General features: G+C 34.8%; 3 protein-coding genes across 3 annotated transcripts; 2 read left to right on the top strand and 1 right to left on the bottom strand.

Annotated features, from left to right (window-relative positions):
• Positions 1–8388: 8388 nt before the first annotated feature.
• Positions 8389–12374, bottom strand: LOC123309838 (caltractin-like). Its single transcript, XM_044893121.1, has 2 exons — positions 12242–12374; positions 8389–8995 (listed from the first exon to the last, which is right to left on the bottom strand). The coding sequence occupies exons 1-2, from the start codon at positions 12242–12244 to the stop codon at positions 8408–8410; spliced, it is 591 nt and encodes a 196-aa protein (XP_044749056.1). The 5' UTR covers positions 12245–12374; the 3' UTR covers positions 8389–8407.
• A 938-nt stretch (positions 12375–13312) lies between these two features.
• LOC123309860 (caltractin-like) lies at positions 13313–16236 on the top strand. Its single transcript, XM_044893149.1, has 3 exons — positions 13313–13437; positions 13501–13762; positions 15880–16236. The coding sequence occupies exons 1-3, from the start codon at positions 13435–13437 to the stop codon at positions 16155–16157; spliced, it is 543 nt and encodes a 180-aa protein (XP_044749084.1). The 5' UTR covers positions 13313–13434; the 3' UTR covers positions 16158–16236.
• Positions 16237–16660: 424 nt separating this feature from the next.
• LOC123309721 (radial spoke head 1 homolog) lies at positions 16661–22701 on the top strand. The gene is made up of 5 exons (XM_044892954.1): positions 16661–16813; positions 17125–17290; positions 17670–17864; positions 18927–19142; positions 22339–22701. The coding sequence occupies exons 1-5, from the start codon at positions 16745–16747 to the stop codon at positions 22632–22634; spliced, it is 942 nt and encodes a 313-aa protein (XP_044748889.1). The 5' UTR covers positions 16661–16744; the 3' UTR covers positions 22635–22701.
• Positions 22702–23387: the final 686 nt, after the last annotated feature.

The following is a 23387-nucleotide window of genomic DNA, read 5'->3' as shown; positions in this document are numbered from 1 at the left end:
AACCAGAGTTACGCAATAAATTAAAAGATGTCCACCGAAATTGTGAAAATAGAAAAATTGGAGTATCGAGCCATCATCAAGTACTTGTATTTAAAAGGATTAAGAGGTAAGCAGATTTAAGAAGATATGGTTAATACCCTGGGTGATCAATGTCCTTCGTATGCGACCGTGAAAAATTGGACTGCAAGTTTCAGAAGAGGGTAAATTTTCCTTTGAAAATGATGACCGATCGGGAAGGCGAGTTTCTGTTTCAGTCCCCGAAAATATCGATGCATTTTATGACATAATTTTATCAGACCGTCGAATTGGGCTAAAACGGATATCTGAAGCACTGAATATTCCATACGAACGCGTTCATCATATAGTTGACGTCAATTTGGATATAGAAAAATTGCTGCACAATGGATCCCCAAATGTTTGAATGTTGACCAAAGGCGTGCAAGGGTAGAAGCATCGCATTCGATCTGTGCTCGATTTGAGAACCATATAGACTTCTTAAACCGAATTGTTACTATGGATGAGACTTGGGTACACTTCTACGATCCAGAAACAAAGCAAAAGTCGATGGAAAGGCGACACTCTGGTTCTCCAAGACCTAAGAACTTTCGTGTCCAAAAATCTGCTAGAAAAGTTCTTGCTTCAGTGTTTTGGGATTGCCATGGAGTAATCATGATTGATTTTTTGGATAAGGGTAGAACAATAATCGGATATTACTACTCCGACTTTACTGACCACTCACTACGGGAAAAAATTAAGAGAAAAGACGCGGAAAGCTATCCAAAGGTGTTTTGTCTTTGCAGGACAACGCCCCAGCACACAAATCTCATGTTGGCATGCAAAAAATTCGTGATTTAGGGTTTGAATTACTAGAACACTCCCCTTGTTCACCAAATTTGGCTCCATCCGACTATCATCTTTTTCTTCAACTGAAAAAAAGTTCAAAAGGACGTAAATTTTCTTCCAACGAGGAGGTAATAAAAGCTGTGGAGGTTTGGTTTGCAGAGCAAGAACAAACATTTTTGTGAAAGGTCTAGAGACGTTGCAGGTTCGCTGTAATAAATATATCCAATTAAGAGGAGAATATGTTGAGTAATAAAATATTTTTATATTGAATTGAATTATATTTGAATCTTCAAACACCTCCAAATCCAGCTTAACGAAAGCAATGAGGTCTGCAGACCCAAAGATATTCTCTTGGATTGATTTTGCACTGCATCAAGTTGATTTCAGGTCACACTACTCGTCTTGAGAAGCAATTTTCATTTCTGGCAGAATTACTATTTACAATGTTGCTAGCACTCATGGTAATACCAGCGAGAATTATTTCATAAATCTTGAACTCCATCGAATTGATTTGAGGCAGAGACAACAGAGTTTGTCTCTGTTTGAGGTAACACCACTCCTTCTGAAAACTCGTGTTGTTACCAAGCAAGTTCTCTGACACGTGGGAAAACTCTCTATAATTCCATAGAATTCGAGCGAATGTCGATATCGAAAAGGATATTCATTCCCTTTGTAGGAACAGCACCTGCAAATCCCAACCAGGGATATTTTCGAAATACGCAAAGAAGCCTACCAGATCCCGCTACATGTGCCCATGCTTGTTGGGTGATTTATAATACAGCGCAAAGGAGGAATTGATAAATTCAGCAATATGTTTGTTGTCTAGAAAAGTATTATTATTTCAGGAAGCGTATACGTAACTTGCGATTCTTTACTGTTGGGTTGAGGCTTCTTTATACATCTTTCCCCTAATCCATTATTCATTACAAATATCCTCTGGCCCGTATTGTTCGTGGGAGAAAGACATAATGTAAACAAAGTTGCCTGGAATTAATTCGCGGAAAGTATAGACGTTGTGCGAAATAGAAAAAAAAAGTATGGAAACGACATGAAAAATCGATACCTTTCAGCGAAATTTCACGTAATTCCGAAAATACTGGATATTGGTGAGTTCATATTCGAATATGCTTGTCAAAGACGTGTACGATCTACCCAATGAGCGTGCGTTTGTGTTGTGAATAAATTAGTAATTTCGAACCCCGTTATTTTTACGCTGGAATATCAGCCAGCTGCGTCAAAGGGAGTAAATATCAGTTGCATGTTGTGCAAAAAAGAGGCTTCGATTTCGAACAACTACATATACGATGAATTGAACATGGAAGCCAAAGCATATCAATTGAAATTTCGGAATCGCATAAGTTTTTCAATTGATTGAAAATATCTAGTGAAAATTATTTCTCATTGGATAGAAAACAGGATTAAGGTTAAGAAAACTTATTTCATTTGTATATCTCTAATAACATATTATGTAACCTATTTGTCTTCGAATATCACAACATAAAATTGAATCGAAATAAGGTGACGAGATATACGGCGATGTATAGAGAAATTTCAGGGCAGATTCCACAAAAATTTTACTTTGTGATAGACTATTTGGTAGTCATTTGGTATCCTGAAAAAAATCACTCTTTCAATCCTGAATATATTGAAACATTGTCGAAGGAGAGAATGAATAACTTATATACAGCATGTCCCAAAATTAATGGGTAATTTTGGTTAGAATACGATGCAAACAAATTAATCCTGTGTTTCTAGAAACGTCTTTTTTCGAAATAATCATAACTATTGCATCGTGTTGTGTTTCTTCGTACCATGGTTTTACAAACAAATCAAATCCATTGTTTTTCACGTAGCTACAGAATAGTCTCCAGAAAACCTTAACTTCAATCAATATTAGATAGGGGAAACTGGGGAGGGTTGATACGTTTTTTGGAATTTTTATTTTGGAAACTGAATTATATGAAGAAACAGGACTTTTGTTATATTATATAATTCTTCAATTAAGCGTTCAACACAATAAATATACAAGTCTCAAAACATTAACATCTTATTCTGTACAGAACGTTGAACACAAAAATATGCAAACTGTCTCAAGCCTCCCACATATGGGAGGATTGATACGATATACTGGGAGGCATGAGACACAAATTGAAAATATAAGTCCCATTGGCATCACTTGCAAATGTCACATATAAACATTTTTGTGCCTTTTCTAACACCGGCAAATTCTTCGGCGCACCATTGCGAGCACACCTGACACCTGATCCAGGATTCGTTTGATCTAGAGGATGAAATGAACCATTGCAATATATATATATAGGCTACATATCCGACCTCTCAGTCATATTCTTCAACTGTGTCATCCTCATTGTCCGAAGTCCGAAATACCCCGGTCTACATGCTCTTTCTTTCGTATACCTCTTTTGTTTGATTTTCTTGGTTCTTGTTCTGCCTCGGCTATGTATGCTGCTGGATGTACTAGGATTATTTAGCTCAGTAGGTAGGTCAGCAATGATACTGGCTTGCTTTGGACCCATGGGTGTAGGAAAATCAGGAACTGGTCGGTTAGTCACTTCCGCACAAGAAAAGTCGGCCTCGTTAAATACATGGGGATTGTACGGATAAATTCCAGTTGTTAAAAATCCCTTGATATGTTGGATGGTGAAAACGCCTTCATGTAGGCCTATCCAACTAGCTACGGAATAATTTTTGAAGCGGATACATGTATCAAGCCTCCCCAAGAGAAATGTCTCAAACCTCCCTGAAAGCAATTTTTAAAGTGATTTAGGTTTTCATCTTATACTCATATATTTTGAAAACCGAATAAAACTGTGAATTGAGTAGTTTTATGCATATTTCCCAGTGAAATGTTTGTTTATGCCGAATAATTAATGCATGATCATAAAACCCTTGGGTAACTTGAGTAAAAACTTACAATTTTTCACCTCGAAACACTCTTTGTTGAATATTTCACAAACAAACTACTGTTAGCCTTACAGATTAACGTCACGCAATGCCTCTGCCAAAAAATAGTGTTCACTAGTATAATACTTTTGAAAACGGCTACAGACCGCGGATGTAAGCCTGTATCAAGCCTCCATGTATCAATGCTCCCTATTCTCCCCTATATACTTCCTCATTTGTGAAACTTTTTATGTAAGTATATTATTTTAGTATAACATTTTAATTATACCTACGTGATTTGTACTAATTTTGATGGATTTTCATAATAATTCAATTCAATCACTCCATCAAACCAAAAATATTTTTATTCGTCAAGAGTTACTAAGAACTAATACCTAATAAAGGCACCAACAATTGGCAGATGGCATGCAGTGTAAACGTGTTTGCAATCTGCCCATGAGATTGGTCCCTCCATCAAGTATTGGTTTTTAGTAGCTCTGTTTAAACTCACCATTAGATATCCAGAGTTTCTTCAATGCTGCTTCGTTTCTGAGCCGTAAAAAATATACCTAACATTCTTCAAGAAGTATCTCAATACTTTTGAGAATCACAAAAACCCATAGATTCAACATGGAAAGTAAAACTTCTTTTGACTAAGGTACAAAAAGAGGTAGATCTGGCAGCAAAGAATGAAAAAGTAAACATTTGCATCAAGGAAAGGATACATCCGTCCTGAAAGCCCTCTCTAAGCAATTTATTTTGAGAGACATTATTGAAAAGATACAGCATTCGCTACGGCAGAGAGTAAAAGTCAATTGAAGTTCCAAAAATTCGACTGAAAAGTTGTTGCAGTCGGAGCGTTTAAACTTCAGAATTAATTAACATTCTTCGTAAGAGGAGGATAAAGCGGTAGGGTCGGAATGGTATCCGTTTCTTGCGCCTGAGATAGGGTCTAAACTATGTGCGGTTTTCCTTAAATGTACACTTACTTACCTAATTTTACTTTACCCCAGTATTCCACGCCATTTGTTGTTATTTACATTAGCACTAAAGTGGAATCAAAATAAGTTTCTCTTCAATAATGGAAGTAGTATAGCAAAAGCGTAATTACTTCTTAAACTCAGGACAATAATTGTAGCCATCAATCACATTGTTCACGTCTGACCGAATGAGATATTAAATCTGCGATAATATATTATTATTAATTTTTGGGTAGGAGCTGCAGTGTGTCAACTTATCAAATTTTTTGTGTGATAATTTGTTTCATTGAATGCATAAATAGTTTTAGTTTTCTGGAATGCAGAAATGCTAACTAAAATAAAATTCAAAATTCGAATAAAAGAAAGTTACTCAATTCAGAATGATGTTATTGGTGTTTTATTATTTCAGTAAATAGAGTCATTCGGGGTAACTGAGCGCGGTGGGTAAGTGTGCGCAGTGCGAATATCTCGACTATGCAATGTATGAAAGAGGGGTTCGTTTGGGTGAAGCAAGGGCGCAGAATCGCCATATTAGTTTTTCATAGGAGTGCGCCGTGCCACGTTTCGTTAACTTTTTATTTGCAATCAATCAAATTCACTAGTTTTCTTGTTAATTTTTAGCATCTCTGCAAATTCTGCCAGGTCTAAGTTCCGAGTCCCTCAGTGTTAAACAATATTTTATTCGATCATGGGCATATTAATGCCCATATTTAGATATATAATGAAAAGTTTTAGGTTCTCTTAGCTGCTCAACTCTTTAAGAACGTCAATTCAAATTTTGGCTTACTGGGGAAAGTGTGCGCGGGTAAGTGTGCGCATAGATTCATTATATGGGCATTAAGCCATATTTTGGCGATTAAGCGTCTTAATCGATATCTTAAAGCGTCTTTAAGCGTGACGTCATTAATTTTGTTGTCGCAAAAATAGAATATCGCTGATGGTTGAGTAATCTGTCGTTGTCATTAGACAGCGAATCGAATTGTGAATTTTTCAATTTATATTCTTTGGCTATTATTTGAAAAATATTTATTTATTCTAAATTATAATGCAGACACTGCGCTCTCTAGAGACCGCCAGGTTACGCTTAAAGCGTCTTAAAGACTGACGTCATGACTTATTCGCTCGAATAGCACCGCTTAAAGACGCTTCACGAGTCTGAATCGCGAAAATATGGCTTTAGTTCAGTGAGGAATAAATTATGACATTGTTGATTTTCTTGGTTAAGACTCGATCAATATTGTCCTATTTGTCCAGAAAAATATGAAGAGCCACCAACAGGGGAATGTATCAAGTGTTGTGTTCACCAAGAATTGTGGCACGAACAATAATGCACTGCTTGTGAAAAGGCGCTTCTGTATTGACAATATTGTCAATACAGAATAGACTCTAATATTGTAAAATTTTGATGACATTATTCTGTAATTTGTTTTGATTGTGTGGTTCACAAAGCACTGCGTTCACTTACCCCGTGAGGGGCATGTGAACGCACTCCAACTTTCTCTATTGAATTTTTTTTGCGGAAAGAAAACGTTTCTGTTTGTTTGTTTTTTGATGTTTTTTTTATAGATTAGAAAATTCTCTATCTTATGAATTTGTTTTAATTTTCCTAGCTTCAACATTTGAAACAGGGTATGGCTTGAAAGGCAAAAGTGCGCACAGTTGCCCCGAATGACTCTACAGTTGAAATAACTTCAGTAAGAATAAAATGTAATATAATGTAAGGAGATCACATCAATTGAATATTGGGCAATTGCCCAGTTTCTAACCCATTTTTAAGTCTGTCCTACAAAAATACCAGAGAAATTATAAGGAGTTTCTCTGTGTTAAGAAACATTCTACTAGCATCAATACTTACTTATCCTGTTAATTCCTCGTAGCTTTGAATTAATCAGTAACCAGAAATCATTGAAGGAGGCACAAAATTAAAATGCAAAAAGGTGATAATCTTTCCCGATTACCTTGAATAACACAAAAACTATTCGATTTTGGTATAGAGGACATTTCAGATATTTACCATTTTCTTTCAAGAAAACTCAATATAAGAAATAAAAGATTATGGGTCACCATTGAATTTATAAAATTTTCGTAACATCGATTTGTCCAAATAATCACCCATAAAAAGCCATTTAAATAATAGTAGGTGTCCACTCATATAAATTTTCTTCCCAAGATCACATTTTAGCCATAGTTATTCGAAGAAATGTACGATACTTCTACCACAAGTTTTTTCACCAAAATCATTATGAATACAATTCCACTATTGAGTGCATTTCTTGAGTGTGGTAAATGTTGAAATTATTTTTCAATGGACTCTCTCATGGTGCATAAAATGCTGGATGTGCCATTTGAAATAAGGAATCAGTTTGCATTTCGCTATATGAACGTAGGTTGCTCTTTTATGAAAATTTTTTAGTCGGATACCCTTTGGTACAAATTTAAATATTGACGCAAATTCTCCCAACCCTGTAGTGGGCGGTCTACGTCTATTACCGAGTATAAGTACCTCCTAGATAATTGAACTTAAAACAGATTAAACTCTGGTAAACTTAGTTTACCTTCACCGGATGCTATTGTGATAGCGAAACACGTGTGGTTTAAAAACTCATTTTGTGAAAATCGTATAATGTTTCAAGTTCAATTATGGATTCTCATCAAGTATCGGCCACATCAATTCAATATTCCTAGATGATTGATGATTAATTTAATTTGGAAGTTAGATTATACAGTCTATCCTCAATTGAATGTCACGATTGTTAGCGCTGAGGTAGTTTCATTGAATGTCTTTGAGATCTCAAAGATACTGCCTTCGAGACATAGTCAACTCTTGGAATATTCCAATATTCACGAAGGCTGAAGTCTAACCATTGTATATTGTATTGTGGTCTTTATACAATGGTCTAACTATATCTAAAGATAAAATGTGAGGAACAAAAAATACAAACTTGTGCCATCTTAACTCGAAACTATGAAACTTCTAAAACTCAACCCTTGCGGGTCATAAACTACCCTTAGGTTCGCAGAATTGGATTTGATTCGTCTCCCCCTAATGGAGATGGCAGCACCGTCTGTTTTTTGGATTCTGTAGACCAAATAGACGGGGAAAACATAGTTTCCTCTTCATTACGTTACTTTTTTATCTGAAATATTTTCAATTCAATTTTCGATCGATTGCAAGAATATTGTCTGTGATAGATATTCCACTTTTTGTCTTAATGTGAAAGAATGCAAACCGTTGGAAGGAAGAGGTGGTTGAAGTTACTATGTGTTTCCCTATCCTCTAATTCATCAATGAAATCATTCATTAGGTAAAATACAGATAGATATAGGTACATCGTTCAAAAAATATTTCTACAATAAAATAATCAAATTCGAACAAACTTCTTTCAATATAAACATTGAAAACAAACGTTTTATTTCGAAAGCTGAAAATTTGTTCACAAAAGGAAGATTTATATTCTCAATAGTTGAATATACACGTTTTGAAGTTTTGTCACTTTTAGCTCCCTTGATAATAAATGGTTTCAGGCTTGAACTTATGTTCATGAGACCAGAGTACTTATTTTTTAGTGTTTTTTCATCCCTAAGAGCTATTACGACATTTCCTATTCACATTGTATAATTCGTTCGTCAGATTAAACTCGAATGAATAAAAGTGTCGAAACATTTTTAAATTCGTTTATTCATTTTCTATTGTACAGTTCCTGCAACTGAATCGTACTAGACCTGATGAATCTTATCAATCCGTCCAAAGTGACAACATCAGGACCTGCTTCAAAAAGCATCTCTTGTAATACCTCGTCAGATACATCTTCCCCTAATGCAGTAGCAACTCCTTTCAATTTATTGAAGTCAATTCTTCCTTTTCCATCTGTATCTATTAAATTGAAGTACTTGATAATTTCCTCTGTTTCGTCCGGTTGAAGCATCTTAGCCTCCATTAAATCGAGAAAATTTTTATAGGAGAGAGAATCGATTCCCACGCAAACTTTTGCACTTTCTTTCAGTTTTTTGATATCTTCTGGTTTGACCTCGAATCCTAAAGCACGAATTGCTACACGAAGCTCGCTGTTAGTCACCTTTCCATCACCGTCTAGGTCGAAGAGATTGAATGCTTCGAGAAGATCATCTTTTTGCTCCCGACTGATCTTTATTTTCATACTGAAAGGTTTTTCGGTTGCTCTCATGTATGCATCCATGCTGTGCCTCGAATTTACTTGGGCGGTTTCTGATGGAAGTCGAAAATCTCCGGTGATTTCTGAGTAAAGTTCCTGAGAAAAAGATGTTGGGATATTAGCTTGCTATATTTTGAAATTTGCTATGAATTGAAAATCCGTGGTATGTTTAGTACATAAAAAAGCATTATTATGCTTAACTGTTCATTTGATTATTACAGAAAAACTAGATATGATATATGTCGAAAAGTGCGAAAGTATTTCCGTTGGAAATGTTTTCAAGATATAATCATTAGTTTATAACATCATAACCAGAAAATTTGTCGGCAAAAGTGGCCTACGTCCAAAAGGACACAGATATTTTGACCATTTCGTTATTTCGAAAGAAGAATTCAATGAAGATTCAGAATATGTGTTATATCGTGCACTGAGAAAACAATTTATTAACTTTAATGCATATTTATTAATACGTAATATGGGCTATATTCGAATATGGCGTAATGAATCCTTATTTCTCAGAAATAAATGCTTTATTGGATATCCTTAAATAAATATTTCTTATTTATTAATATATTGAAATATATTTATTACTAATGAATTGAGTTTTTCGTTAATATATAATAAGCTTCGTTATTAGTAATAATGAACTTTCTTAATAGTTATTATCAGGTTTGTTGAGAGATGAACCTATTGAATTCAGTCCATTAATAAAAGGATAATCAAAATTCTCCAATGAAAATACATTTATTTTTAATTAATTATTAAAGATGACAAATTCGAAAAATCTTGACATGTATCATTATCATTATCACAAAATATAACAAAAAAATACAAAATAAGCCATAGACATATCATCAGCATCATAAAAAATAACCAACCTTCTCCTGCGTCTGATTGAATCCTCAAAAAATTGACCTTTTTCGAATGGGGTACTCCTTCCACCTCTAGAATGTTCTCCACATAATTAAAAACACTCACTGAACCCACTTCACTTCACTTCAGTCCACTGTCTCCACTCACTCTTTTCAACACCATAGACAAGAAATTATTTGTAGAAACCGCTCTAATAATCTTGTTCAAACTCTCAAGTCACAAGAAAAAAATCAGGGATCTATAATATTCAGATTAATCTGGAAATCTCCCTGTATTGCAACAAATTTCAATAGTAGACTGAATACTAGAACCGACGCTTTGCTTGACCAATAGAGACGCTTGCCATCTATTGGTCGACAAGATTCGACAAGTCGAGAATGATTTCATAGCTGGCAAATAAATTTTTTTTTGATGGTAACAAAAATAAATAGATTATTTATAAACTATATATTTCTGGGAAATGAAGGTTCAGCCTAAGATAACAAAACGATATTCATTTCTATCAAATAAACAATATTTGGACCAAATAAATTAGGCTTTAATAAATTTCTCATTAACTATAAATAACTGAAATTTCTGAATTTCTTTGAGGGAAACCACGTTTATTTATTATTGGCTTATTAAATTTATAGTGAATAAATTCGGATCAAATAAATATTTATTAAATGTAAACCGTATCATTTTTCTCAGTGTGATTTACCACTTTTGGACCATCCCATAAAGTCAAAAAAAGTTTGAATCATTCTCCTAGCCCACAATTTCTAATGTGATTAGAGTTATCGACCGATCAAGCACTTTTGACTCACTCTGTATAGTAGTTGTATGGTTATTTGGTTACTGCAGACGTATTTACAATATCAATTGTTTATGGAATTATTAATATGTCAACAATACATGATAATTTTGTTAATAAGTTGTTTCCATAATATAACAAACTTTGCTGATCGAAATTTGTGTTTTTATTTATTCAACACTAGAAAATTCTTCCCTACATTATATAGTCATCATTAGCAGTAAATCATCACTTTAACAGTTTTTTACGTCTCTGCCATCTTTATCGCACTTACCTATTCCAAGCAATTGGTGTTTTTTCTATTAAAATTACTCATAGGATGCATTTTCGCTGAAAATAATAATTTTTTTGCCATAGAAAAAAATTTATAGGTTTGTTGAACGCAAGAATACTTAAAAAATAATTATTAGTTCTTTTCATATTGTTCAATTCGAGAGTAGGTATAGCAGACATTTTCTCTCTAAATTTGTAGTGACAATTTTCAGAAAGGCGCTGAAAAATAAGAACCAAATCTTGTTTCTTTCGACAGAACTCATATTTTCGTTGAAAAATCATGATCAAAGTATAATTACACATGTCTTTTTCATTCGCAAGAATTGGGAAGAAAATAATCATCAATGAATTTCAAAATTTACTAACAGAAGAAATTGAAAAAACAAGAGTTTTTTAAACACTCTCGAAAACCATTCAAGATAAAGACTGGTATTCGATACCAAAACGATCCCCAAAGAACGAATCGAAAATGTCGTAAAAGCAGATTTTCCATATAATCTCGGCCGTACCCTTTCATTGATTATAGCACACTTTATTTGTTCACAATTTCATTTTCCAGTATGGTATTTCAAGTGAAATATTAATTGGGGTAGTTTCAAATAACCTGATTTTATTGAATATGAATAATAATATAAATGATCGCCGCCATCTAGATTATCTGTTTGAAAATAAAATTAATCACTCTTTGAAAAATATCAGTGAGATAATAAGTATCGTTATTCAAATTTTTTTTACATAAGCCTCTTATGGAAGTTCTACTTTGAGATGCAATATCGCTGATGATTTCCAAATAAATTTTGCATCACAATCTGAATTTATATGACTCAAATTATTCTTTGAAAGATATCCGTATGTGGTGGATCATTTCTGCGCGTCAATCATGAATCATAACACAGAACATAAACATCAATCATAATATGAATCATAATAAGAAGGAAATGCACATGTGACGCTTGCGCGTTAGACATTTTAGGGTCATGTCATCTTTAGAGGCTTGAATTGGAATAAAGCTAAGACAAAATTCCATGGACCAATTTTATATTGATTAATTATTTGAAAGAATATTCAATTTTGTTTGGAGCTCATTGATAAAAGTTCATAGAAACAGAAACAAATCTTAAGAATTTGCTAAAGTATCCAAAAACAGACATGAAATACCGCATCCTTTTTAGGCCCATAAAAAAATGCATGAAGCATTCAATGAACCTCACTTATATTAGCTATGAATCTGCAGATTTCTATTTTTTCCCGACATGTTCGTCCATTTAAAACATGTAATAACTAGAACCATTGAGTATTAAACTTGGAATGTATATCTACTCAATGCTAGAACGTAATTACTGTTCTATCTCTTCGGACTCTCCGGTCCTCAACGAGGAGGAATAATATGGAATTCAACTTACCATTGCTATATCACGCCGGGATTTAGCAGAATACACAAAACATTAAAAAAATAAAAAAAGATTTGCCACAGCGTTTACGGAAAAACCCGAACTAGTACTAACCGCGACAAAAAATTTTTGAATGACGAAAAACGCCAAGTTGACAACATAAATTTACTCTATGCTTCTTCGTTGTGAAATGAAGAAAAACGTCAATATATGGCCCACAATTTTAAATATTGAATATATTCTACACTCAACCTAGTATACCTAATCCTTTGCTTTCGTCTTCTATATCTATATGCTTATTGACTATGTTACTCTTATCTTGAAGAATTTTTCTGGGTAAATACCCAGAAAAATTTTCTGGGTAAATACCCAGAAAAATTCTATTGGGTAAATACCCAATATTGAGGATTTACATAGGTACTCGTTGATACCAACGATTGTATGGTCCTGAGTTATATTACATCTAACGAGAGGTCAAGTAGGCCTTGTAATTTTGTTTGAGCATGCATGATTGCCGTACAAGGTTGAGAATAGGAGATCCTAAATCTCTTGTTGAAGGATATGTATAACACTGTTGGAATTATGGAATTGGAATCTATTTCTTATGAGAGCAAGTCATTAGAGGTCATCAGAGGCATCATGACCGGTTGTTACATCTAGGAGGTGGTGAAACCACATACTCTGTATTAAATACGGACGCTGTCCAACCCCCATTTCCAGCAATATAATGCTTGACCACATGCAGATAGAATTTTGAAGACAGTCAAGTCGGTTTGCTCCTTTGTTTTCCCTAGATCTCCTGAACTTTCACCCATATATCATATGGTATGGGCATACTTCTAATGAGATGGTTCTGAGTGCATAAGACACCATATGGTCCCACACATGATGTGTGCTTGGTTTTTCTGCGATTGTATTTTTTCCAAACTCTGCGCATGTATCTATAAGAAATTATTAATAAAATAAGTTCATTAATACTGGGTGTTATGCTTCCTATGTCACAATATTATCGTGCTCTAAAATCATTCATGGCATCAAAAATTAACAAACGATCAGGAAAAATTCATGAATCGTAAAATTCTAAACCAATAGAAATAAAATTAGAGTGTGCGATATTGTCACTTTACTATCGATTTTGACGTGCCTTATTTGTCATTATTCGAGTCTTTCTTCATTAATATATTTGTTATTTGTCCGATTTTTCCATGGTAAATACAGATATGTAAGAACAAATCAAAACATACTGTTCATTTTTCATTTCGATTATGCAGGGCTACGATAAGAGAAAATCTCAGGCATCAGCTACCGCTTATGCCCTTCGTAAGGAGGACCGTTTCTTCGAGATGAGGCTGCAGATAAATGAAGAGCAGAAGGCGGACATCAGAGAAGCATTCCATATTTTCGACGACGATGGAGACGGGGTGGTGGACCTAGAAGGACTGAAAGTTACATTCAGAGCGCTGGGGTTCGATGTGAAAAAATCTGACTTGAAGAAATGGGTTTCCGAAGTGAATCCTGCAGCTGATTGGAAATGTTAGTATCTCCAACTCCTTTTCTGAATAAGGAGGAATGTTCTATTTAAATGACTAGATTAATAGTTGAATGAATATGTCACCATAGTAGCAAGTACAAGGTTGGTCAATAGGTCCAATTTATGTCGTATAACGTTGCAAAATTAATTCGAATTATTTGCTTGTGGTTGACCATAATGGTGAGATTTTCCGCCAATATAAAATTATTGATTATTATTGGGCGATCTTTATAAAACTTCCAATTTAACTGGAAATACCCTCAAATATTTCAATTTGAATGGGGCGCTTTGATGTACAGGGTGACAATTTGAAAACTTAACAGTCCAATTATGTCACGACATAGATGATTTCAGAGAAATTGCCGGAACAGGTCAATTTCTCTTCGTAGGGGGACATATTTTGAGCAGAATTGTAAGCCGAGATCTCCTCAACCCTAGGTGTAGGAGCTATCACCCCTAAATTCTCAATAGGGAATAGGGGGTGAGCTATATATAGCTCACCCCCTACACCTAGGGTTGAGAAGATTTCGACTTACAATTCTGCTCAAAATATGACCCCCTCCGAATTAAAATTGGCCTGTTTCGGCATTTTCTCTGAAAACATCCTTGTCGAGACATAATTGGCCTGGCAAGTTTTCAAATTGTCACCCTCTGTCTAGTTTTCCGGATTCGTATGTTTAGTGGAAATAATTGATTTATTTCTCGTTTTCCCAAAATTAAAGCCACTGAAGAGGTCTTCGGAAATCTGCAAAAATATGCAGGGTTTTCCATTCAATATAAGTTTTTGGTCATGGCATACATGACATAAATAGCGTTTTTTCGTTTTAAAGACTTTAACCATGAGGCTTTCACACTCCTTTCTAAAAGAACATTCACATATCCCATCAGATATCTTAGATATCGAAAGTATTGAACTCTGTTGGAGTTCTTTCCAGGTTTTCGAGCTCATGGTGGTGGTTGGATCCGAGCTGCTCCTCGGCACTCTTTCAGTTATAATTTGCAATACAGAGGAATATGACCCTTTTCTTCGCCTTTTTTTCCTGATGAGAAATGCTCTTTACAGCTTTTTTTTTCAACGTTTATTCAGCGAGATATGGCAGATTGAAGAATTTAGACAAGAAATTAATTCTAGCCCCGATGACTGGAATTGTCGGGCTCCCTGATATATTGCCAGCGATAACGCGTGCTGTAAAATGTACAGGGTATAGAAATACCTTTTATTTTATAATATACTTAGATATATTTCTTTGCCACTCTCTATAATCACGTAGAAAAGAATGAAACAATAAAAAAATATAGGTTTAATTTGAAAATCTTGAGTTTTAAATCCACATCAAGAATAGAATTATAAAGATCAGCGCAAGCTTTTCGAGATATTGTTGCGCCGAATCAGCCCATATCGGTCGGTGTGTTATGGAGCAAAAAAATGTCAGATATCTTAGATATCGAAAGTATTGAACTCTGTTGGAGTTCTTTCCAGGTTTTCGAGCTCATGGTGGTGGTTGGATCCGAGCTGCTCCTCGGCACTCTTTCAGTTATAATTTGCAATTTTTCGAAGGTCAACTTTCGGGACGTATATCTCGCAGAAAAATCATCGTAGAGATAAAAGTTATACATATTGTAAAAGACTTACGTCCAGTTTCATAATCAAATTTAAAGTCACTTTAAGCTTAAAGTTTCCTTTACTGTCATTTTTAGTAGGGTTAAAGGAAGCTTTAAAATTAAAGCGACTTTAGGTTTGATTATGAAACCGGCCGTAACTCTTCTAGTAATAAATCTCGAAGTTGCATGGACCTCGGTGTTTGGTCCCCATCTTCTTCGGAATTTCTCAGGTCATCTTTCGACACGCATATCTCCTACAAAAATCATCGTAAAGCTGAAGGTGATACATGGGCTAAGACTGAGAGAGTAACCCTCCTAGTAATAAATCTCGAAGATAGAGTTCTCTCACACCTCACACCTAGTGTGAAACTAGTACTACTTGCAGATGAAATTTAAAATAATAAACTGAGAAAAGTTCTCTGTCAAAATAATTCTAGAACCCTTTATAATATCCCCTTCAATCAATGTATTCTTTTTATGTATTTATGTACATATTTCGATACTGACTATTTTTCAGGTGACAAGATTCCATACCAAGAATTTATTGAAATAATTGAGAGGAAAATGTGCGAGTACGATACAAGAGAGGACGAAATTAAAATGTTCCGAATTCTTGATCACCATGATCGCGGCAAAATCACTTTCACAGACCTCAAGAGAGTTGTCAATATCTTACAATTGGATGTTAACGATGAAGAAATAATGGAAATGTTGGAAATGGGCAAGAGTGTTTCTGGAAGAAACGAGGTCAACCTAGACGAATACATTATAGCGATGAGAAGAAGCCCAGTATGAAAGAGAAATATAATGTCTTTATTTTTATGTATATTTTTATACATGTATGAGCGAAGCAAGATTAAAATAATTTTTGATGTGAATAATACTAATTTATATGATCAGACGGGATGGTCCGTCCACAGTTACAAGGAAAGCTTATTAATTTAAATTTCTTCAATTGAAATCATCTGAACCATCTTAAGCGCATCAATTTGTATATCAGTTTGATTTCAGTTAAGTCAATACCCAAAAACAAGTTTACAAATTCATGACGGTGAGCATTTATAATGATATGTTGTGGAGAATATATAGTAAAAAGTAACACATATAATATTATCAGTTGAATAAATTGCACTACCACGATTTTCCTAATATGCAAATATATAGAGATCTCATACATTGAACATGAAGTTTTCTCCAACACTGTGGATATTTAAATGAAATTTTACACTACCGCGATTTCTAGTTAAGCGTTCATACGTCAGATTTGACATTAAAGTATTCAACATTCTAATCCTCATTGTATGGCAATAATTTATACGTAAATAATACGTGTATCTATATAATTATTGTATACTTGAGTGGATAAAACTGAAAAAAGCACAATGTCGGATGATGAATCTATAATCATGGCACCTGAAGCTGGTGAAGGAAAAGATGCTTATCCTTATGGGGTGAGGATACTTCTCATCTCAATAATTCTTACGAAACATTTACCTATACCCTTAAAGTTTTTTTTTTTAATCTTCAATGTTATGTGAATTTTTTGTCTCTGATTTTATCTTCCCTCCACTTTGTATACTTTCAGGCAGTAGAATATCTTTTGTGAGATTTATATCTTGATTTCCCAATATAAAGTTTGCAATTTGATTTTACATGCTTTCTTAATTTATCTTCAACAAGTGTTAACGTTGTAAACACAATATAAATCTTCTATTTTCTTGTCCAATTTCAAATTATCTCTGAAAAGATATGATAACTTCAGGAATATGAAGGAGGTAGGGATGACCATTTGGACAGACACGGCTTTGGTAGCGCATTATTACCAAATAACGATGTTTACGAAGGAAATTATGTCCATGGAAAAAGACATGGTCTGGGACTATATTGTTTCAAAAATGGGGCCAGATACTACGGTGAATGGAAAAAAGGTGAGGATGTCCCATGTGGATTAACACTATTTCATAAATTGTTTTGAGCATCACACCCTAGTAGGTACCCGACTGAAGGACAAAACTCCTTTTTTTTTTAAGCCTGCTTGTTAAGCCCCTTTCCCACACACATTTCAGGTCGCAAAAAGTCACTTTCCAAACAGTGATTATTTTTGTCCAATATTATAAAAATGATAGTTGATAGACCGGCTGAAACTCAAAGTAAGGTTGAGTACTAGAGCGTATTCAGTCATAACAATCGTATTTTTGTATCTTCAATAAATCCCCATTTCAGGAATTTTGAATTTTTTGCTCATACCTATAGTAGTTGAAGGATATCGATATACCGGAACTGTTGTGATGCAATGATTATTTTCAGGTCTAAAGCATGGAAAGGGTGTTTTTTACTATCCAGATGGCTCAAAATACGTTGGAATGTGGAGGAAAGACTTGAAGCATGGTCATGGTTTCTATTACTATATCAATGGGGACATCTTTGAAGGCAACTATTATAAGAACCAGCGTTGTGGATTGGGAAGCTATAAATATGCTGATAATAACGTTGTTGCATATGGTAATGTTCACGCCTGTTTACACGCTTGAGCCATCTGCGCAAACTGACAGTGCAAGCCAAATTGAACATGTGAACGCAGAAGCGAAATTTGCGCCAAATCAATTGGCTTGGTGAATTCTGGCCCGGACGGCTTCTGAACGACTTCATAACTGCGTTCACACGTTCAAGTCGGTTTGCAAAAACCAGTTTGCGCAAACGGCTTGAGCTTCAGACAATTTCGTAACTGTTGGACTTTTATTCGAGTCGCCTTTTTTCATTTTCATTTCATGCACAGATGATCAAAATATACTAAAGAACTATATACCTATAGTTTTTCAAGCCCATGAGCTTGACGTGCAGAAGTTTTTGGTGAAAGCTCAAAAACAACCCTCAATATGTAAAATCACTATAAAATCAACAATTCCAATAATAGGAAATATAATTCAGACAAATAACATTGCACACAGACTACCATCTTTGTTCAGGGGATCACGAAGGAGGAATGAGTTTGATCTCATTGCCGTCTCGGAGGCGTTGGATTATCACTTATACTTCCTAGCTCAAGCATTTAAATAGGTCCGACAATTCTATGCTCAGAAAAAGTCCGAAGGCACGGTCAGGATTTATAGATTCCTCCGATTCAGATCGTAACGTTGGTTTATGCTTTCAATCTCAGTTATTTAGCTGAATTGATTTCTACACATGTCCCATCTCATTGTGAATTACAAATTACAATAAATAAAAATACCGTACTTTATTTCCTCGAAATAAGGCCATCTACCGAAGTCCTTCAGCCTGAAAATCTAAACGTACAAAAAACATCACAAATATTGTAGGTATTCTCTTATAGCGGAATTCAAAAATGAAATTAAAAATGATTGAATGTGTTGTCCAGCATTTAGCATTGAAGATTTCAACTGAAAAAAAATATTCAGATTTTTATTCTTACCCATGTATCTTTACTGTCTATAAATATGTACTGGTACTATGTCAAAGAAAAGAAAATATGTAACTGTTAACAATAAACATCCCTGGTCATCGACAACCTAAATATTTTGCTTAACTGTTATGAAACAATTTCAGGAGTATGGAGAGATGGCCAGATGAACGGATCAGGTGTCATTAGATATGCACCATATCGTTTTCATGGATACTTCGAGAAAAACCTACCTATAGGACCAGGATGCTTCACCTTCGATGGAAAATATATTTTGCACGGTTTTTATGTCAACTTGAGAGATCCCGCTTTCGATTATGTTAGCAGTGATGTACTGAACCTAGAAGGTGAAAATCCGGAAGGTACTTTTCAGCTTATTTTCCGAGAATTCCTTAAAACTCAAATTCATTACCCATGATTATTGTTTTGACCTACAAAGGTTGGCGAAGAGGCGAAATATTTTTGGTCTGCACAAAAATAACCATACATATAGATCAAAAACATTGTTTTTATTGAATACCATATTGTTAGTTTTTCAAGTTTCTCATCATATAATATACAATGATTGGTAATTCGGCGTTATCGTTAGGTGTTAAAGAGAGGATGTGCGGGATTTGTATGGAGAAAGTACCTGTTCGGTTTTCCGGCTCCTTCTGTTTGATTTCGTCGACGAGTTGATGACTCATGTATTTTTGCAGAAAACTGATTGATCAAAGAGATAATTTCTTCAATTTGTGCTGCAAAAAAACTGATGGTTCCATATAAGGTCATTGATTTTTGAGTTCTAGAGGCACATACTTTATGAAATGATCGCTCACTATTCAGCTGCTGAAAAATTTGTTGAAAATGACCTTAGCAGTAAAATCACTTTGATAATCACGTCGAACTACCCATCACACGTTCTATATACAAGGTGTCTGTAAATCGATGCCAAAGACGATAAAAATTCGTAGGGATACTCCATATTAAGTATATCACCCACCCTTCCAAGACATATACAGTTTCTGAAAGGTTCAGAACATTAAAAAAATAGCGTGACAATAAGTCCCCTCCATTGGGAGAATCTTCTAGTTATTCAGTAAATCATTTTCAGTCTTTCTATTATTGGCTGTATTTTGGTCTTTCTGTAGAGTAGTTCATTGGATGGATTGTGTAATTTATTGAGGGGGTGTCTCATTCGTGTTATTGTTCTCAGAGATGTTCTCTCCCCTACCTCTAGATTTTTTAATACCGAATTTGTGGCATTTGCATATAATGTATGCCCGTACTCCAGAATTGGTCTGCAAACTGTTTTGTATATTTTTGTGGCATTTTCAATGCTTATTCCTTCGTTCTTGTAGGTGAGACATTTGAAATGTTTCGCTCTCGCAATTGTTTTTTTCTTGGAGAGGTTTGATTGAAGCTTCATATTTAGTTTACAGTCGATTTGTATGCCAAGGTACTTTATTGACGGAGACGGAGTTATATTTCTACTGTCTATCTTTACTAGAGGAGAACTTGGTCTGATCTTGTGGTTGAAGATTATGAATTTAGACTTTTCAGGGTTGGGATGTAGCCTCCATTTGTAAAACCAGGTTATCAATCTGTCCATGTAAAGCTGTAATGCCTTTATGCACTTAGCTACGGTTTTTCCATGCGAGATTATAATGGTGTCATCGGCATATTGCAGGAGATACTGATCTTTGCTATTGTTCTCAGGTATGTCATAGCAGAAAATATTAAAGAGCAAAGGGGAAAGGGGTGAACCCTGTGGTGTACCCTGTTCTGGTGAGAATGAGGGGGATGTTGTCTCATTGATTTTTACACAGAGTTTCCTTTCTTCCAGAAAACTTTTCACCATTTTTATTAAATAGTTCGGAGTATTGAGTTTGTGTAACTTAAAAAGTAGGCCCTTATGCCACACGCTGTCGAATGCCTTGTTGATGTCCAAACTAACAGCAGCTGTCTGTTTCCGGGTTCTTTGGGCGTTTTGTGTGTTGGATACAAATATAGTAAGATTGTTGACTTTTTTGAGCGGAATCCAAATTGGCTCTTTGGGATAGCGTTCTTAATTTTCTCTTCCAGTCTTCTTTTAATTATTTTTTCAAGAAGTTTTCCCAGTACAGGCAGCAGTGTTATGGGTATATAGTTTTATATTTTATGATGGTCTGTACCGTGTTTGGCAATGGTGATTATGGTGCCCTTTTTCCATATTTCTGGGAATACTCCGGACCTCAAACAGTATTCATACATCTGAATAATTTTGGCATGTATTTCCTTGTCTAATTTCCTTACAATACTCCATGGAACATTGTCTGATCCTGGGGCACTGTTCTTACTTTTGGAAAGGACATCGTAGTATTCCTCTTCCAAAATATTGGCATTTTCATTTTGGTGGGTACCGTCAGCATTCTTGAATAAACTTTCATACCAAGTGTTTACTTTGGTTTCTTGGCTGTATTCATATTTGATATTTCCATCATATTGGAATACACCTCTGAAGTAGGCAGCAAACTGTTCTACCTTCTCTTTGTCTGACCTATATTCTTTGTTGTTATCTTTGAGCGTAGGGATCTTATGCAATTGTTTGTATTTCGAGAGTTTGTTAACCTCTCGATAAAATGATTTTCCTTTTGTTTCGTTAATTTTGTTGCATGCGTTTATCCAAGTGTGTTGTCTGTATTGTTGGACCATGATATGAATGCTTTTGTTGATTTCATTGATGTTTCTTTTAAATTCAGGCTGGGGTTGAATCAGGTATTCTCTGTACATTTTTCTTTTCAGTTTTATCAGGTTTATAATATATGGTGGGAGTTCGTGAAGTACCGTATGATAACTGGCTATGGGAGTATTTTTTTTTATGCAATTTGATAGGGTGTTGTTGAAATTCTTTATATATATAATCTCCGTCAATATGTACAGTATGATTATCCTTAAAGAAGTCCAAAACTTCTCTATTGACTTTTTTTATTTTGCATGCATGGAACTTGTATATTGTCTTCTTGGGTATTTCTTTAGGTATTTCTTTCAAGTCCAGACTTATCATCATCCCTAAGTGATTTGATCCAAGGTCTGGGATCAATTCATCATCCAGTATGTTGTTTATGTTGTTTTTTAGATTAGAGGAATAAAGGATTAGGTCGGGTGTACTATCTGGGTTATTATCCATGATGAATGTTGGGGCTGTCAAATATTTCGAAAATACCCCATTTTGCATAAATTTAGTGAGCTGTTTTTGTTTTGCTTTGTTGACATTGAAGTCACCGATAATCATTGAATATTTATATACTGCTGCCTTTGTTAAGATTGTCTCCTCGACCTTTGAATGGGGATGTATATACACTAGGAAAACATGTAATTTCTCTCCTTGGAAGGGTATTGTGAAATGCAGGCATTCATTCAGTTTGTTGTTGATAGTAGGAGGGTTTTCCTTTCCCTTTGATCATTTTGTTCCCGAGAGTTATCATTTTTCCCAAATGTTAATAATTGGTAGACCGGTACTCACCGGTTAAGTTTATTAATGGATCTGTCCTCAGAGACATAAACCCTATGAATAAATTGCGAATTAATTTTTCACAGAAACAAAAGGTAACTTGCAGCTCCCGAAAGGCATAGTGCCCATTTGGCGATCAAGAAATATAACCGAATACAAGGAAGAACTTCTTCCGCCAGATCCAACGGATTTTCCTCGTGCCGAATCTCTGGATTCCGTTATGGATATAATCGAGTATCTTCAAAAACAGTACGGCCAAGAGCAAGCCATGCCTGTGGAAGAGGAAATGGATGACCATAGGCAAACCACTTCACCAGTACCCACTGACTTATTGATAGATGATGAGACTGCACAGTCACAACCAGGAAATATTGACGTTTAAAACTAATAGTTTGATTTAGGATGAAGTTTCAATGCTTTCAAATTGTTAATAAATCAACTTACTCAGCCTTTATTTTTCAATGATGAAGCTTTGAATATGTGGTATTTACCTTTTATAATTCCTCTTTATCTTTGTTTTTCACGAAAACCTTTTCATTTTTATTATTTCGGTCTATGTATGTATACTATTAATTGTCTTAATTTGATGAACAATTCACTATTTTCAGTGATAATTTATTAATGATATGATAATTAAAGAAACATTATATCAACCTCTAGTCCTCCGCAGCTTGTGTCTTTATATCTGTATGTTCGCGATAAAATCAGAAGATACCGAATGGATTTCCATGCGATTTTCACCAGTAGAAAGAATGATTCAAGAGGAGGGACGGAGGGTTTAGATGTACTTTTCAAGGTTTCTGTTGGGATATGACGATAATTACTGAAAATGTCGGAATGAGTCCGTACTTTTTGGTTTCCAAGGCCGACGCTGAGCAAGTTATAGGAGATAGAGAAAAATGATCTCCTACAATTTTGTAGAGCTCTAAAAGTTCAATGAAAAAAATAGGATTCACAATCCTATAGGATTGTACATTCGTTTCGAAAAATTGCTTCCTTTGAAGAGGTCGTTTGACTGTCTTAAAAAAATCAGAATACAGAGGAATATGACCTTTTTCTTCGCCTTTTTTTCCTGATGAGAAATGCTCTTTACAGCTTTTTTTTTCAACGTTTATTCAGCGAGATATGGCAGATT

Source organism: Coccinella septempunctata, chromosome 3, assembly GCF_907165205.1.
Source record: "Coccinella septempunctata chromosome 3, icCocSept1.1, whole genome shotgun sequence".
Classification (NCBI taxonomy): domain Eukaryota; kingdom Metazoa; phylum Arthropoda; class Insecta; order Coleoptera; family Coccinellidae; genus Coccinella; species Coccinella septempunctata.
The sequence above is the reverse complement of the archived record's forward strand: the minus strand, read 5'-3'. Positions and strand labels throughout refer to the sequence as shown.